General features: G+C 42.1%; 1 protein-coding gene across 1 annotated transcript in view; it reads left to right on the forward strand.

Annotated features, from left to right (window-relative positions):
* Positions 1 to 14,409, forward strand: part of TG (thyroglobulin) — a gene marked incomplete at its 3' end in the record, with an annotated part of 79,297 nt that overhangs the window by 29,112 nt on the left and 35,776 nt on the right. Inside the window, 3 exon segments of the mRNA XM_034759590.1 lie at positions 677 to 833; positions 5,002 to 5,226; positions 14,156 to 14,305. Coding sequence (XP_034615481.1) covers positions 677 to 833; positions 5,002 to 5,226; positions 14,156 to 14,305 — 532 coding nt within the window.

The following is a 14,409-nucleotide window of genomic DNA, read 5'->3' on the forward strand; positions in this document are numbered from 1 at the left end:
CTGCCAGAGCTCTTGGGTGGTGGCACTGATGTGGTAGTTTCTCAGCAACCAGTGGACCCAGGTTTTAGCCCCCACCTACCTAAGGCAGAGATGTGTATTATCCAAAAAGAGAAAAGGTAAGAGAATTCCATGGAGCCTACTAGGAACCCTGCCATGCCAGTCAGATGAAATGGAAATTACTCAGACATGAGGGTGGTGAGGGCCAGTTCAAAAACCTTAGACAGGGAGTGAAATCTCCTGTGTGTTGCATTGTCTATGCCACAGGTATTGTGACAAAGGAAAATCATTTAAGCAGGCTTCTTCTAGTACAAGTATCAGTAAATACAATATGTATAGTAAATGCAATACATCTTAGAGTCAATGTCTGGTTTGTGTATAAAAAAGACCTTGGATAAAAATTTCAAAAGCATCCAAGTGATTTAGAAGCCCAAGGCCCATTTTCAAAAGGGACTTAGGCACTTAGGAGCCTAACGCTCACTGAAAGTCAGTAGTACTTAGACTTCTCAGTGCATGGGTCATTTTAAAAAATGGGACTTAGATGCTTTTGAAAACATCCCCTCTTGTCAAATGCTTGTTTTGAGCATAGGCCCGTGTAAATATTCTGATACAGAGGCAGCAGTGAGGGCGAAAAGGCCACAAACCTTAAAATCTGTCTCTTTTTAAAATTATTATTAAGGTAAATACGTTTGGAAACACGGGTTCCGTTTCTGTTTGCGATGATTCTGCTGTGCTGGTGGAATGTTTGAGTGTGGACAGACTGGGGGTGAACATCACATGGAAAGCTCAGCTTGAAGACATCCCAGCAGCTTCTCTCCCTGATTTACATGATATCGGTATGTCTTTTTTCCCCCTCTGTTGATGTTTCTATTTATGTAGCCTATTTGGCTGTTAATTATACTCCTCTGCCTACTCCTGGGAGAAGATAATGAGCTTAAAAACTGTCAGGAATGCCAAGTGGCATTGGGGGGCAGTCCTGGAATGTGTTTTCCCCACTCTGAATTGGAGCTGAAGTTTAAGGCCTTCAAAATTTGGCTCTGAGAAGGATCAATACTTGCCTATTTTCAGGCTGTGACTACACTATGAAAAGGAATCGTGTTTGAATATAGTTATCAAACAGGGCTCTCCATCTGGGTCTCCCTCAGCTGGTGTTGAGAATCGTTGTGTTTCTGACATGGGCAGGCTCATCTCAGCTGTTGCACTCCACTGGTCATGTCCCCAACAGCGGGAACAGTTGTGTTACATACGACTTGAGTTGGACTTGGTGGAAGCCATAGTTTGCATCTGTTGTCAAACTTCCTCCCCTATACTATTGTATTCTATATAGGTTCTTATACTGCCCTCATCACCATAGTATCTGGGTGCCTAACTCTTTAAATCCTAAATCCTGTGTCAAGTACACACACAGTCCATCAGTGTGGTTGCCGAGTCAGCTACAGAATCAGGGCAAGGCACTCCTTTCTTGACTAGAAGCTGTGAACACTGCTGGCCTCTGCCAACATAGAAAGAAGAGACGGAGCATTTATCCCCAGCTCAGGTGCCCCTCATGCTGGCATGTCTGCAATACTGTGGCTTTGGAATGCCATTCCCAGCATTTAAAAAAAAAACCAACCCTACCTCCACAAGTTCCCTCTTCTAATTTGGGGATTTCAAGACTCCATGTGCCCTCCAGTGCTGTTGCTTGATCGGAACTGAGTTCAAAAGTCTTTAGAACTTGGCTCTGAGTGGAGTGGTTGTGTGGTTAGCGTACAATTACATGGTCTGTTTGTGTTTACATCCATTTGGGGAAACATGAATATTACATTGTTTGCGTATGGTGGATCCGCGTACAATTATATTCAGTTTTATATTCAAATTTATTTTGAACAGTCTTCTAGAGTATTGGGAATACATTTTGTCCCTGTTCACGCTACCGTTTCCCCCCAGTCCTGAAATGCTTTTCAGGGAATGATTGAACACTACAACAATACAGATGAAAGTATGAATTCAGTCTCAATTGATGTAAAATGTCCCATTTTTCTCATGCTGGAGCTATTCTATACACCTGAATGATTGCGAGGGGAGCAGAAAAGTCAATTAAAGTTGTACCAGCTTCAGTTTCTTACTATTGTAACTGTTCCCTGCACACTCTCAGAGAAATATCTTGGTTCCCCTGTCTGCACCTTGGCTGTACTGTATGTACAGTTTGTGAAGACAGGAAGAATTTTCACCTGCATCTGTGAAGCACAAAATAGCTTCACAAGGAGGTGTTCCTATCATGTCATATTTAGTAGTATTACAAAACATTTACAATGATTTTTCTTCCTCCTCCCTTCTTTTTGTCTTGAGGATGGCTTACCCATCCCACTGGAATCCAAGGACCCAAAAGTTCTTAGATGATTCACTGATCAGAGAATCTAGGGATTCCACAGTGGCATAGCAACTTCCATAAAACTGTTCTATCCACTGTATCAAAGGCTTTTTGGAAATCTATACAATTCATATAAAGTGGTGAATGCCATTTGACTGACAGTTCTACGATGACATGTAGGGTTACTATTTGATCTGTACATGATGTCCCTGTCAGAACCTTGCCTGTTCTTGTCTTAACTTTGAATCTACTGCTTTCTTTATTCTGTCTAGAATAATATGTGTAAATACCTTACTTGGGATAAACAGCAATTGAATTCCCTTCCAGATTTTACACAGACTGAGGTTTCCTTTCTTTGGTAGCTTCATTATATGACCATTTTCCCATTTGTTTGGTAGTTTTTCTTCTTCCCATATCTTTTGTAAGAGGCCTTTCAAAATATTTACTGTGTTCAAGTCTTCCTTCAGAGCTTCCAATGGAATGTTGTCCGGAATTGGTGCCTTTCCACTTTCTAACCGATTGACTGTCCTCTCTATTTCTGCTCTGGGGCTAGGTCTTAATTTGACATCCAGATCTTCTCCTTCCTTTGTACCTGAGGGATTGGTCACTGACTTGCCATTCAGTAGTTGACTAAAGTACTGTCTCCATGTATTTAATTGTTCTGATGACTTTGTTTTTAAGTTGCCCTTATTGCCTTGAATTGGTTTGTTGGTATTGTTTTTCTTCTTGACAACTGTCTAGTGATGTTGCAGAGTGTCTTCATATCATTTTGTGCTACGGTGATCTGTGCATCTTTTGCCATTTTGTATATAAAGTCTTGTTTGTCTTTCCAAACACTCTTTTTGGCCTTTTCTTTCTTTATGGCTGTAGCTGTGTTCTTGTTTTCGCTTGATTTAGTTTTTGTGCTGCAGGTGAAGAGTGTTCTTGCAGAATAAGCATAATAACACTACAGTCTATTCAGTGCAGCCAGCTGTATAGAGTTGCGTCATTAGCTGCCTGACAGATACTCCTAGGTTACAGCACATAGTCAGGAAACTAGACCCAGAAGAGTGCAGAAGTACAATGATTGATTTGAGTCGGCAGCTCTGCTGAAAATAATTTTACCGTAGGATGCACACTTGCGCATACCTAGCTCTCTGTTTACGCACATACCATGCCCTCTTTGAAAACCCAGCATTCACAGTCTGGAAGCTGTCATTCCATTCAGGAGAACCCAAGGACAGTACAAAATGTACACCTGGGATGCTTCCTGTTTGATGTATTATCACGCTGGGCGTCAGTTATGGCTATTCGGAGGCCATTTGGAAGCTCTCAACTTGCAAATTCATAGCAACAAAATCCATGAACATTTCAAATGAAGCCATAAAGCTTCTGAGCAAAGGTTAGCAAACAAAATCTCCTCCAAGAGCCCTGCTGTCTCTGTCTCTCTTCTGGCCCAGCCAAACCAAGGAATCCACACATACGTAGTGTAGGAGTCTGTCCTTACAGAAGCAATAGGATAGCCAGGTTGTTTGGTCACAGAATAAAGGAAAGGGAAAGATACTCGCATTCCCCTGGAAGGCAAGTCTCCAATTCCTCTTTATCCTGAGCTACAGGGAAGAGGGGCTTGGTCATCTCTGCACAGGTGAGTATCCAATGCTGGTGCCACAGGGCAGTAGAGGCTGGTTGCTACACTGTTAAAGGTTAGGAAGTGATTTGCCACTCTCCACCCCCGCCGAGTGTAATCTGGGCTTCTTTTTAATCTCCTTCCTCTAAAGCATCAGGAATGGCCATGGCCAGAGATGGGTCATTGGCGGGGGTGGGCCAGCACTCTGAAGTCTCACCAAGCATTCTCTGTCTCAGGTTCTTGGCTGGCTGGTTCTTGTTCACGTGCTCAGGTTCTAATTGGTCGCTATATGTGGGATCAGGAAGGAATGTTCCCCCAGGTCAGACTGGCAGGGACCTTGGGGGTTTTCATTTTCCTCTGCAGCATGTGGGTGTGGATCACTTGCCAGGGTTATCTGGGTATATCTCTCTTAACCAGTTCCCTGACACTGCAGGAGCCTTGAGCATTGATACATCTTGGTACCTCCTATTCTCTGCCTCAGGCACATAATAGCTTAGTCTCCTGTGGGCTGTAATACTTTGATCTAAGTTTGGTTGTTGGGTTTAGTGTGCAAGTGCTGGGTGGTGGAGGTGGCCTGTGATATACAGGAGGTCAGTCTAGATGATCTGGTGGTCCCTTCTGGCATCAAACCCTATGACTCTATGATTCTAAGAGAGAGAAAGCAGTGTCCACTGAAACAATGTGTACAGGTTAAATCTGATTATCGAAACTTTAACTCTCTGAAATTCATGTTATCCTGAACTGGCTCTGTGTCCCAAATCTGATACAAGACTAAAAATTGAATTTTGTTTATCTGAAATGCCAGTTACCCAGGGGTGTTATTAATGACTGGTTATTGTTTGTATTAAATAGCACCAAATGCTCTCAAACAGGCTGGGGTCCCATTGTGGAAGCATTATACAGACGTCTACATGTAAGCTGTTCCCTTAAGCATCTGGAGAATCCGAATCTATATGTATCTTTTGTTTAAAGCTTATTGGCCTGATATTATTTTTTTCCAGCTAGATCCAGTATCATAAGTGTGCTGCTCTATTTCTTTTTCCTTTAGAAAAAGCAATTGTTGGGGAGAATCTCATTGGACGCTTTGTAGCACTGATTGAAAGTGGTGGCTTTGTGTTACACTTGGACTCCAAACAGTTCCCAGCAGATACGTCCATTCGTTTCCCCCGAGATGAAGATTTTGACCTATCTCCTAGTGTTCAGCTCGGATGCAGGAGCGGATTTCGAAGAAGTTCATCTCTTCCGAGAGCGATCCCAAATTCCCAAGGATGTGGTATGTTTCCTTTTGACTTTCCCTCCTTTGTTGCTGTGGTTACTGGGAGTCAGGGCAAAGTTACAGTTGGAACATTAACAAGAAACTTTCATTGGCACACTTCTCAGGTGTCAGTCTCTACCTATGGGTGGGATGTGTGAAGCATGAATGCAAGGCCCTCGCTGAGGAAGGAGCCACTCCTGTGCTACTCTTGCTATCCTTAAAGTTCAGTTACACTCTGAAAAGTGAATCTCTTCAAAGGGCAGCATTAGATTCTGTGTCTGACCCTCAGACGTCATCTGAAATGTGCTCAGTTTATAAATAAGACGATCATGTTTTTGGAAGTTCAGCCTGGTATCTGAAAGTCAGGGGAGGCTCTTTCTGGCTTGTGCACCACCACTAGTAATAAAGACTCTGCTAAAACGTCTGGTGGCGATGCATGAACCAGAATAGAATCCAGCTCACTGAGCAGCTGCAGAGGTGCCAGCAGTCCTGGGATCTTGTATCCCTGGGCAAAGTCCCAGGAGCTGGACGAGCCAGTACGAGACTCAGATGGAAGTTCTCTCAGCTCCAGCCAACACACAACCTGATTGCAGCTCTGCCAGTTAGGTTTCTGTATCTCCTTCTTCACTGGACACTGACTCACGTTCCCCCTAGATCCCCTTCCCTTAGTGACTTTGCTCCTTCTGTCAATTTCCCCCAATATTCCTGCATGCTCCAGCCCTCCAGAAACTCCAACCCCTCTCCACTCTCAATGGCCCCAACTTCCCCAGGCCCCACATCTCCCAGCTGTACAGGATTTCTTCAGAACTACAGGGTAAGAGCAGGAATTCCTCTGGTGCAGGAGCAGGAGAGGGGGTTGGCCAATCTCCTGACGCAAATACTCTTGGTGTAGCAAACTTCAGCATTAGCTTGCTATTGTTTGAAAACCATGTCCATTTAAAGCCCCTGACAATGAATAAATTCATATGGAGACAACCTGCCAGAATAAGCACACAGGGCCCTGTTTTCATTGGGAGAATTCCCTACGGTCGGCATATTACAGGGGCAACAAAAACACTGAAAGCTGCTTGATGTCACTCTGGTCAAACAATCTGATTGGTATAAACGGTGAAATACACCCCAGTACAGAGAACCAGCCCAGGCCTATGCACTGCTTAACTCCCACCCAAACTCTGTTTTGGGGGCTGTGGGTGGTGCAAAGAGTTGAATTTCACCCAGAAGGAGCACATCTGCCATTCTGCCACAATCCTTTGTCAAACCCCAGACACCCTTTGTTTGCTTTCCCTGCAGCCTGATGGGAGGTCACTGTTCTGTCCGAGGGCCGAGAATAAAAACAGTGATGCCCTGGCTTTCCCGCACCAGATAATACTGACAACATCTTTAGTTCGTTTCAGTCCCATATTGTTCTGTTTAATGTTCTTTATTAAAAAACAAAATCGAATGCCTTACGATGCCAACTAAGTAGCTGGCCTGGAAACATGAGCTGGAGTTTTTATGTTTAAAGTTCTGAACATGCTGCAGCCCTTTGTTGCTTTTTATATCTTAAAGAGGAGGAAAAAACAAACAAACAATAAAAATAAGTAACAGGGCGTTGCCAGATGATAAGGAGTGAAGCTCCTACCTTGCTGTCAGTGGGAATACTGGCAAAACATTTATTTTTCTCTGTTGTTTTAAAAGTTTTATGAATGTTAGTGCTGGCAAAAGGTTCTGGGTTGAAAACACTGGTATCTGGCCTACACTATAAAGTTGTAATGCTTTCACTATCGCAGGATATTAAAGCAATACAACCCCTCTTATGGTGGCTGTATTTCTACTGGTATAAAGGTGCTGTTGTACCTATTCGTGTATGGGAAGAGAAATAAACTATCCTGATGTTACTGCATCTACCTTAGGGGTTATACCAGTATGACTATTTTGATTAAAAAAAAATCACACCCCTAACTAAAGTAGTTAAACACACAGTTTTTGTACCAATATGTCTTCACTAGGAGAAAACGTGTTCCTAACTCATGTCAGCTAACATATGGTCACCTAAAGTCTATGGGGAAGCCTAGGGTTCACCTCAACCTGTTAACTTATGTTAAAACTGCAAACAGCCTTGTCTTCACTAGAATTGTACCTTATGATACTTACCACATGTGAAAAAACATACCTTTTTTTCTTAGTGAAGACAAGGCCTTCAAGGCTAGCGTGGACACTTCCCAATCATTTGTTCTAGGCTACAAATGTCAATAGTTTACGCTAGGCTCAACATGTTAACGTCCTCAAATTAATTGCCAGTCAATTAACTCAAGGTAAAAAATGCAGTGGAGACAGCCTATGCTACACCAGTTTCTGGAGGGAAATCCCATGCCATTCATACACACTCAGATATGCAGATATACCATGTAAAATGGTATTGTCCAAAAGCTCACTGATATTTTCAATTTAAAAAAAAAGCTCTGATGTGGGACAATGTTTAGATCTAGTGCCTTCCTAATCTGTCTGTCTGTTAGGGATTCTCCTCACAAGCCCTCCCCCCATTTCCCCTTTTACAAATGTTCCTGATGAGAGCCAATGAAACCCACCTGGTCTGCTTAGCAGGGAGAGTCAGCAGAACATTTCTTCACCTATGTACAGGCTAATAAAACCTGTAGTGTAGTCACAGGCAGCAATGGTGCAAACATGGATGGGAAATGGACTTGAAAGCACCAGTTTAGTTCCCCCTGAGCATTCATCATATGTTAACAGCTTTCAGTAACTGTTGACCTAAACTGGATTCCTCCAGCAATCTAGCTATTAAGATGTATTGCTGTAGTGATAAAGGAACTGGTTGTTTTTATAGTGGCATGGCAGTGCCATTAAAGTTGAGGTTGTATCATGACTTCTGTTTAAAGGTCGACCTTTCTAACACCTCTAAAATTGACATTATTAGTTGGATTCCTTTGAAATTTGGTGTGCCGCAGGAAGGGGCAGGGTAGGGTTATTGACAAACTTGGGGTCATTTGAGCTACAGAGTGCAGAAATATAAGCCCTGAAAAATAACCATTTTTCAAAAAAAATTCTAGGTGGGTTGTTTTTTGTTTTGTGTTTTTTCACACAGAACTAGATCAAACTATTCATGTGATGTGGGTCAAAATGCTCTCAATCTGTTGAGTTTTACCCAAGGTAGTGCCATGGCACCCTCTAAAACATTGGGGGACTGAAATTTGAGAACTATATTGAAGAAAATGTAATTTTTTTACAGTTCACATGTGCCAATAGAGAAAAATGGGAAGAGTATCCATTCTTGCCTTAATGTTTGACTTTTGTAAATGCTCTAGAAGCTGAAGGGTAGCTCAGGTTCCTTTGAAATTTGGTGTGACTCATTGAGGCATGGGTTAGCATTAGTGATCCATATTTGGGCTCATTTGACTTGAGTCAAATGAGGTTCTTGAGTTATAGGCTGCCACAAAATGGTTTCCTTCTTCTGCAATGCACTGTTAAGCTGAGAGGCACTCATGACTGGATGAATCACAGACTTCACTGAAGTTGATGGCTGCAAACTCACCCTTCAGTTAACATAACTAAAGAAAAGTTAATCACAAGCCCAACCTGGACTGGAAGTTGCTACAATTTTTTAGTCATGGACATCAATTTTATTCTGCGGGAACGTAATATTTGGACAGCCTGGACTGTGCATTTCCTGGGTTTCAGAAATCTGAGTTTTGCTCAGCTCAACATTCTGCAAGGGACCGACAGAACACCAAGCAATCTTAACTTAGCGTTAAGGTAATTTTTTGCCATTGAATTTAATGGAATGCAGCGCACAGAGCAGGAGGACTTTTAAATGGAGTGGACCTTTTTATACCTATCATGTATAAATACTACAGAAAGTGAAGATCAGGAATATGCATTAGCTGTAGCATTAAGAGTACAATTAATTTTGATGGCTTCTGTTTTGTATTGTGCTGATTCTATCAACTGCCTTTGTAAAAGAATGTTTTAATGGGCTTTTGAAAGAACTGTTGAGTGGAGCAAAATGCTTCAGAGTTTAGCTTTTATAGGGATTTCATTTTCTAGTTCTTAGTTTAGAAATGCATGCTGAGGCCAGTAGGTCATGGCCTAGGAGTCTCTAAACACAGAATTTAGCAGGTAGAACTCCTGAGTTCTTAACCTGGTTCTGCTATTATATGTTGTTTATGGTTACTAACTATTAAGCATCACGTGTGCCCTATGGCAAGTCATTTATCCTCTCTGGCTTAGTTTCCCCATACGTAAATGGGGATGATAATAATATTAGTAACTTATTACTTAGGAGTCTTTGTCAAGTGCAGTGAAGATGGAAAAAACTCCATCTGAGACCGATTCTTCAATCAGAACCTCAATAGATTTACCTTTTCATGCTAAATATAATTAGCAGTGAAAGCCATTTTCCTTTCTCTTTTCTCTTTCCTGGTCCAGTTGGTTGTTGAGCTACAAAATATTTTCTCAGATCCTGAGCTTATTTATTTAATTAGTTGTTTTATTTCTCTTGTTCCATGACATTTTTCCCTTGCTACAGGGCAGTTTGGATAGCTCTTGATGGCAGTGAGCCATTCTGGTGGTCTCAGGAATTTGTTGTGCTCAGTGTATTCCTTCTGAGACATGCACTGTGCATTAATCTTCCTTTTCATCTCCATTACATTTTCCTTCCTGTCATCTAGACAAAGAATGTAGGCCCTACTTACAGGATAGGGGACTGTATCCTGGGAAGCAGACTCTGAAGATTTGGGGGTGATGGTGAACAGCTGAACATAAGGTCCAAGTGTGACGCTGTAGCCAAAAGAGCTATTGCGTGCCAGGAGTGCATAAACACAGGAATCTCAAGTGGGAGTAGGGAGATTATTTTGGCTCTATATTTGGCACTAGTGTGACCACTGCTGGAATGCTGTGTCCAGTTCTGGTGCCCACAATTCAAGAAGGATGTTGTTAAATTGGAGAGAGTTCAGAAAATGAGCCACAAGAATGATTGATTAAAGAATTAGAAAACATGCCTTATAATGTAGACTCAAAGAGTTCAATCTATTTATCTTAACAAAGAAAAGGTTAAGAGGTGACCTGATTACAGTCTATAAGTATCTAGATGGGGAACAAATATTTGATAATAGGATCTTCAGTCTAGCAGAGAAAGGTATAAATGATACAATGGCTAGAAGTTGAAGCTGGACAAATTCAGACTGGAAATAAGTAAAATTTTTCATGGTGTGAGTAAATAACCATTGGAACAAGCGTCATGGTGGATTCTCCATTGTGACCATTTTAAAATCAAGATTGGATCTTTTTCTAAAAGGCATGTCTAGGGATTAATTTGGGGAAAGTCTATGGCAAGTTATTCAGAAGGTCAGACTGGGTAATCACAATAGTCCCTTCTGACCTTGGATTCCATGAATTTGTTGCTTCAGGTTTGCTTGTATTGGAGGCATATAGGAACATGTTTTCCTGGCTGGAAATGGATGTTTCTTTGTTCATGTTTGCCATGTCTTAGTTTACTCTTATCTGCATTATCATTACATTGACTAATCCTAATCTATAGAGTATTTTATGGATATGTCAGTTTGAGGTGATCGGTTGTTCATAATTGAACCTTGATGAATGTGGCAACAGAAATCTCATGATTGCCAAGGTGTTAGTGGAAAAATAATTTTAAATATGTACAGCCAGCTAGTGGCTTTGTGAGCTTGGAAAAGCTTTTCACTTCAGGAGGACAATCTGAGGCCTTTCATGACACCTGTTCATCAGTCACTCTTGTAGTTTGGTGGTGATATGAATTCATACTAGTTCCCTTTTCCATTTAGAATTTTATATATGGAGATATACTTATCCTATCTCATAGAACTGGAAGGGACCCTGAAAGGTCATTGAATCCAGTCCCCTGCCTTCACTAGCAGGACTGATTTTGCCCCAGATCCCTAAATTGCTCCCTCAAGGATTGAACTCACAACCCTTGGTTTAGCAGGCCAATGCTCAAACCATTGAGCGATCCCTCCCCCCTCTGTAACTTGTATTAAAATTGTTTCAAACAGAGATCAGTACGAATCAAAAAGCTGCTAGGTTTACAACTGAATTAACAGCTCAAACCTTTCTCTGTGATAGACTCTACCCAAACACTGGTATCCCCAGACTTTGGGGTATCTCTGAGGTGCCTATCGCCATGAGGTCTAAGCACCAAACAATTAGAAGAAGCATTTAGCATATTCTAAAGGAACTAAGTTCCCTCTTTTACTCCTTCTATTCCCATTTTTTCCCCTCTGCCTTTCTCTTGTGGTGCTTCCTTCCACTCCCCTGCAATCATTCCACTGAGGCCTGGTCCTGGGGCAGAATAAATGCTATTCCTGGGGAAAGATCTTACAAACGAGGTGATTCTTGCACGTACAGCCAGGCTTGGCCTCACTTTGTTCTTCTCCTGTGAGGTGCTTTATCGTCTGGGTCCTGCTGTTGAGAATTCAGCGCCCCCTGCTCATGAGAGCCTCAATCTAGATAGAACAGCACCAAGTTTCAAACTCATATATGGAAGTGTTGGATCCAAGGTTTTGGTTTCTTCCATTTTAGGGGTATAAAGATTAAGTCCAGAGCTGTAGTTTAGATCTGGGGTTTCATTCAGGCTCTCCTCTCGTTTCCAGCCTGGTTAACATGTATAGATTTTAAGCTAGAAAGAGACTATTATGATTATCTAGTTTGATCTGAATAACACAGGCCATAGAACTCCACCCAGTAATCGCTTCATTGAGCATAATTTGTGGTTGAACTCGGGCATATCTTTTAGAAAGACATCCAGGCTCGACAGCTCTATTTTTGCTTTATCCTTTCATCTTTTTTCCTTGCTGTTCACTTTTTGCTTCTATTAAGTAAGAGTATAAACCAGACATAAATCTACTCTGCCTGTTTACATACATATGATATCAGGCATATGCCACTTCCACTCTGTAGTTCTACAACAAGAAACAGAGGAGAAAGTTCTGAAAAGTTTTTCTCCTTTTAAAATTTTAAATGCTTTAACTCATCTCTCCACCATCCTCTGCATTCTGCCCTCCGCCCTCCCCCACTCCTCCTCCCCTCCCCTCCCCTCCCCCCCGTGGCTTGTAGATTCTTTATTTCATCTGTAAGTAAAACAAAAAAAAAAAGTTTCTTCCCTTGAGGTTCTTTTTTATTTGTATGATCCCTTCTGCATACATTGGAAAACCTCTTTAACAAATGGAACAAATAGGCTGGTGTTCTGAACATACGTGAGAGATGAGTGCCCTGTCTCTTCCAGGATTTTGTACTTCCTTAATTGATTTTTGATATGTGTTGTGCCTGGTTTGCCTGCTTTGGAGCCCATTGAAATGAATCCTCCAGTCCCATGATATCCCAGACTCTCCTACTGGAACATGACAAATGTGAAGAGGAATGAAGGAAGATGGTTGTTATTAGGCTATCTGTCATTCTGATTTGTCACTGAGGTAGTTCAGTAAATTAGTTAATTCACAAGGCAGCATGTTGGCTGATTAAACGCAAATACAGCACATCCACCCTGTGGACTATAGTGGTAATGGCCAATGTTCTACTAGAGTTACTCTTTGGTACAGGTTTAAATTGCTGTCAACACGCTGACAGAATTGAAATTTTGCACCATATCATTGTCCCAAAATATACACGTGAAGGTTTTTGAAGGAAATCTATATCTGGAAAGCAGCTGTGAAATAGCAAGTAAACATACTGTCTGGTAAATGTGTCTGTGGTGGTGATACTAATCTGAGTGATCTGAAAGGAAGGATGGTATTACATGATTGCCCAGAAGACAATTAGTCATCTGCTTAACATGCAGACTGTCAGCTGGAAAACTTGCTCTTGGTTTGTTCTGAAATGCTGAACTCAGAAAGGTATTTTCCTCCCTATGGGGAGGAAATCTTTGTGTTGTGGTTGTCGTGTATACAATAAGTTAGTTGTCTTTAATCCAACAATTCCTTTCCTGCTTGGAACTACCTACCAACAATTTCATTACCAGAATTTTTTAATGAAAGCATTACCATATGGTGGCTTTGCCCCGAGTTTTTCAGAGTTTCCGTTAATGTGAATTTTCCTATTATTGTCTAAAGCCTTTGTTGCATTTTGTAATCTGCCCCCACAGTTGTATCTTATCACAGATGGACCCGATCCTCAACATTCCCCCTTGAAATCAGGTTCATCAGAGTCTGATGTGCTCTGGTTTGAGGGTCTTCTTTTAGATCCATCTGTGGCAAGGCACCTTCTCTGCCTCACCAGCCTCAGCTGTTTTTAGCCTTGGCGAAATGGGCTTGGGTAAAACAGTCCCTCTTGGCTGCACAGGGGCAGTCCGTTCCTTCTCTCTGCCAGTCTTTTGGGCTTGTTTTTTCTCCCTTATGGGAGGAAGTGCAGCTTCCCCTCCTGGTGAGTCTCGCTGTCTTGCTGCTCCTCGCCTACTGGCAGCATAACTCCTTCTCTCCCTCCCTCTCTCTCATCAGGGGAGGGTTTAAAAAGGTCTTAGGCAGCCCTTAGTTGGAATCAGCTGATCCTAATTGACCTCAGGAAACTCCCTCCCAGCTGGTCCTAATTGACCTCAGGTAATCCTCTTCTCAGGTGAACCTGACTGACCTATAGTCACCCCTCCTCAGTTGATAGGGAGGAGGGCCTTTAACCTTCTGGGACTGTTTTTTACCCCCTCCTTGCAGCTGTCTGTCCTGAATTTATCACATATCTGAATTAGGACCCTGGTCTAGATTCCCTGGATTCCAGTCACTGGAGGCTTTAGGTGAACATTTAAAGTGGGGCAATGTTGGTAAACCCTCCTAAGGTGCACATGTGCTCATCAAGGTCTTGCTCCAAAACCCATTGAAGTCAAGGGTAAGTCTACTGCAGCTGTGTTCTGCTTATGAACCTATGGGTATGGATGTCTGAAATGGTAAAGTTTCAGTTGAATTCCATAGAACTAATAATGTTTTTTCCTCTGTAGTTGTTTGTCCTTCAGGCAGCTACTTTCAGAATGACGAATGCATTCCGTGTCCTCCTGGGTTCTATCAATTTCAGACAGGAAGCTCCTCCTGCATCAGGTGTCCTGTGGGAAAAACTACTATCTCCGTTGGAGCTTTCATTGCTGATCACTGTAAGTGCCCTGATTATCATTGTGGAAGAAAGTCATTCAGTATCTACTTGGTGAGAGCTTTTGATCTTTCACAGAGCTCTTCTTCAGGTCTGGGCTTACTCTCT

Source organism: Trachemys scripta, chromosome 2 (assembly GCF_013100865.1).
Source record: "Trachemys scripta elegans isolate TJP31775 chromosome 2, CAS_Tse_1.0, whole genome shotgun sequence".
In the NCBI taxonomy this organism is placed as follows: domain Eukaryota; kingdom Metazoa; phylum Chordata; order Testudines; family Emydidae; genus Trachemys; species Trachemys scripta.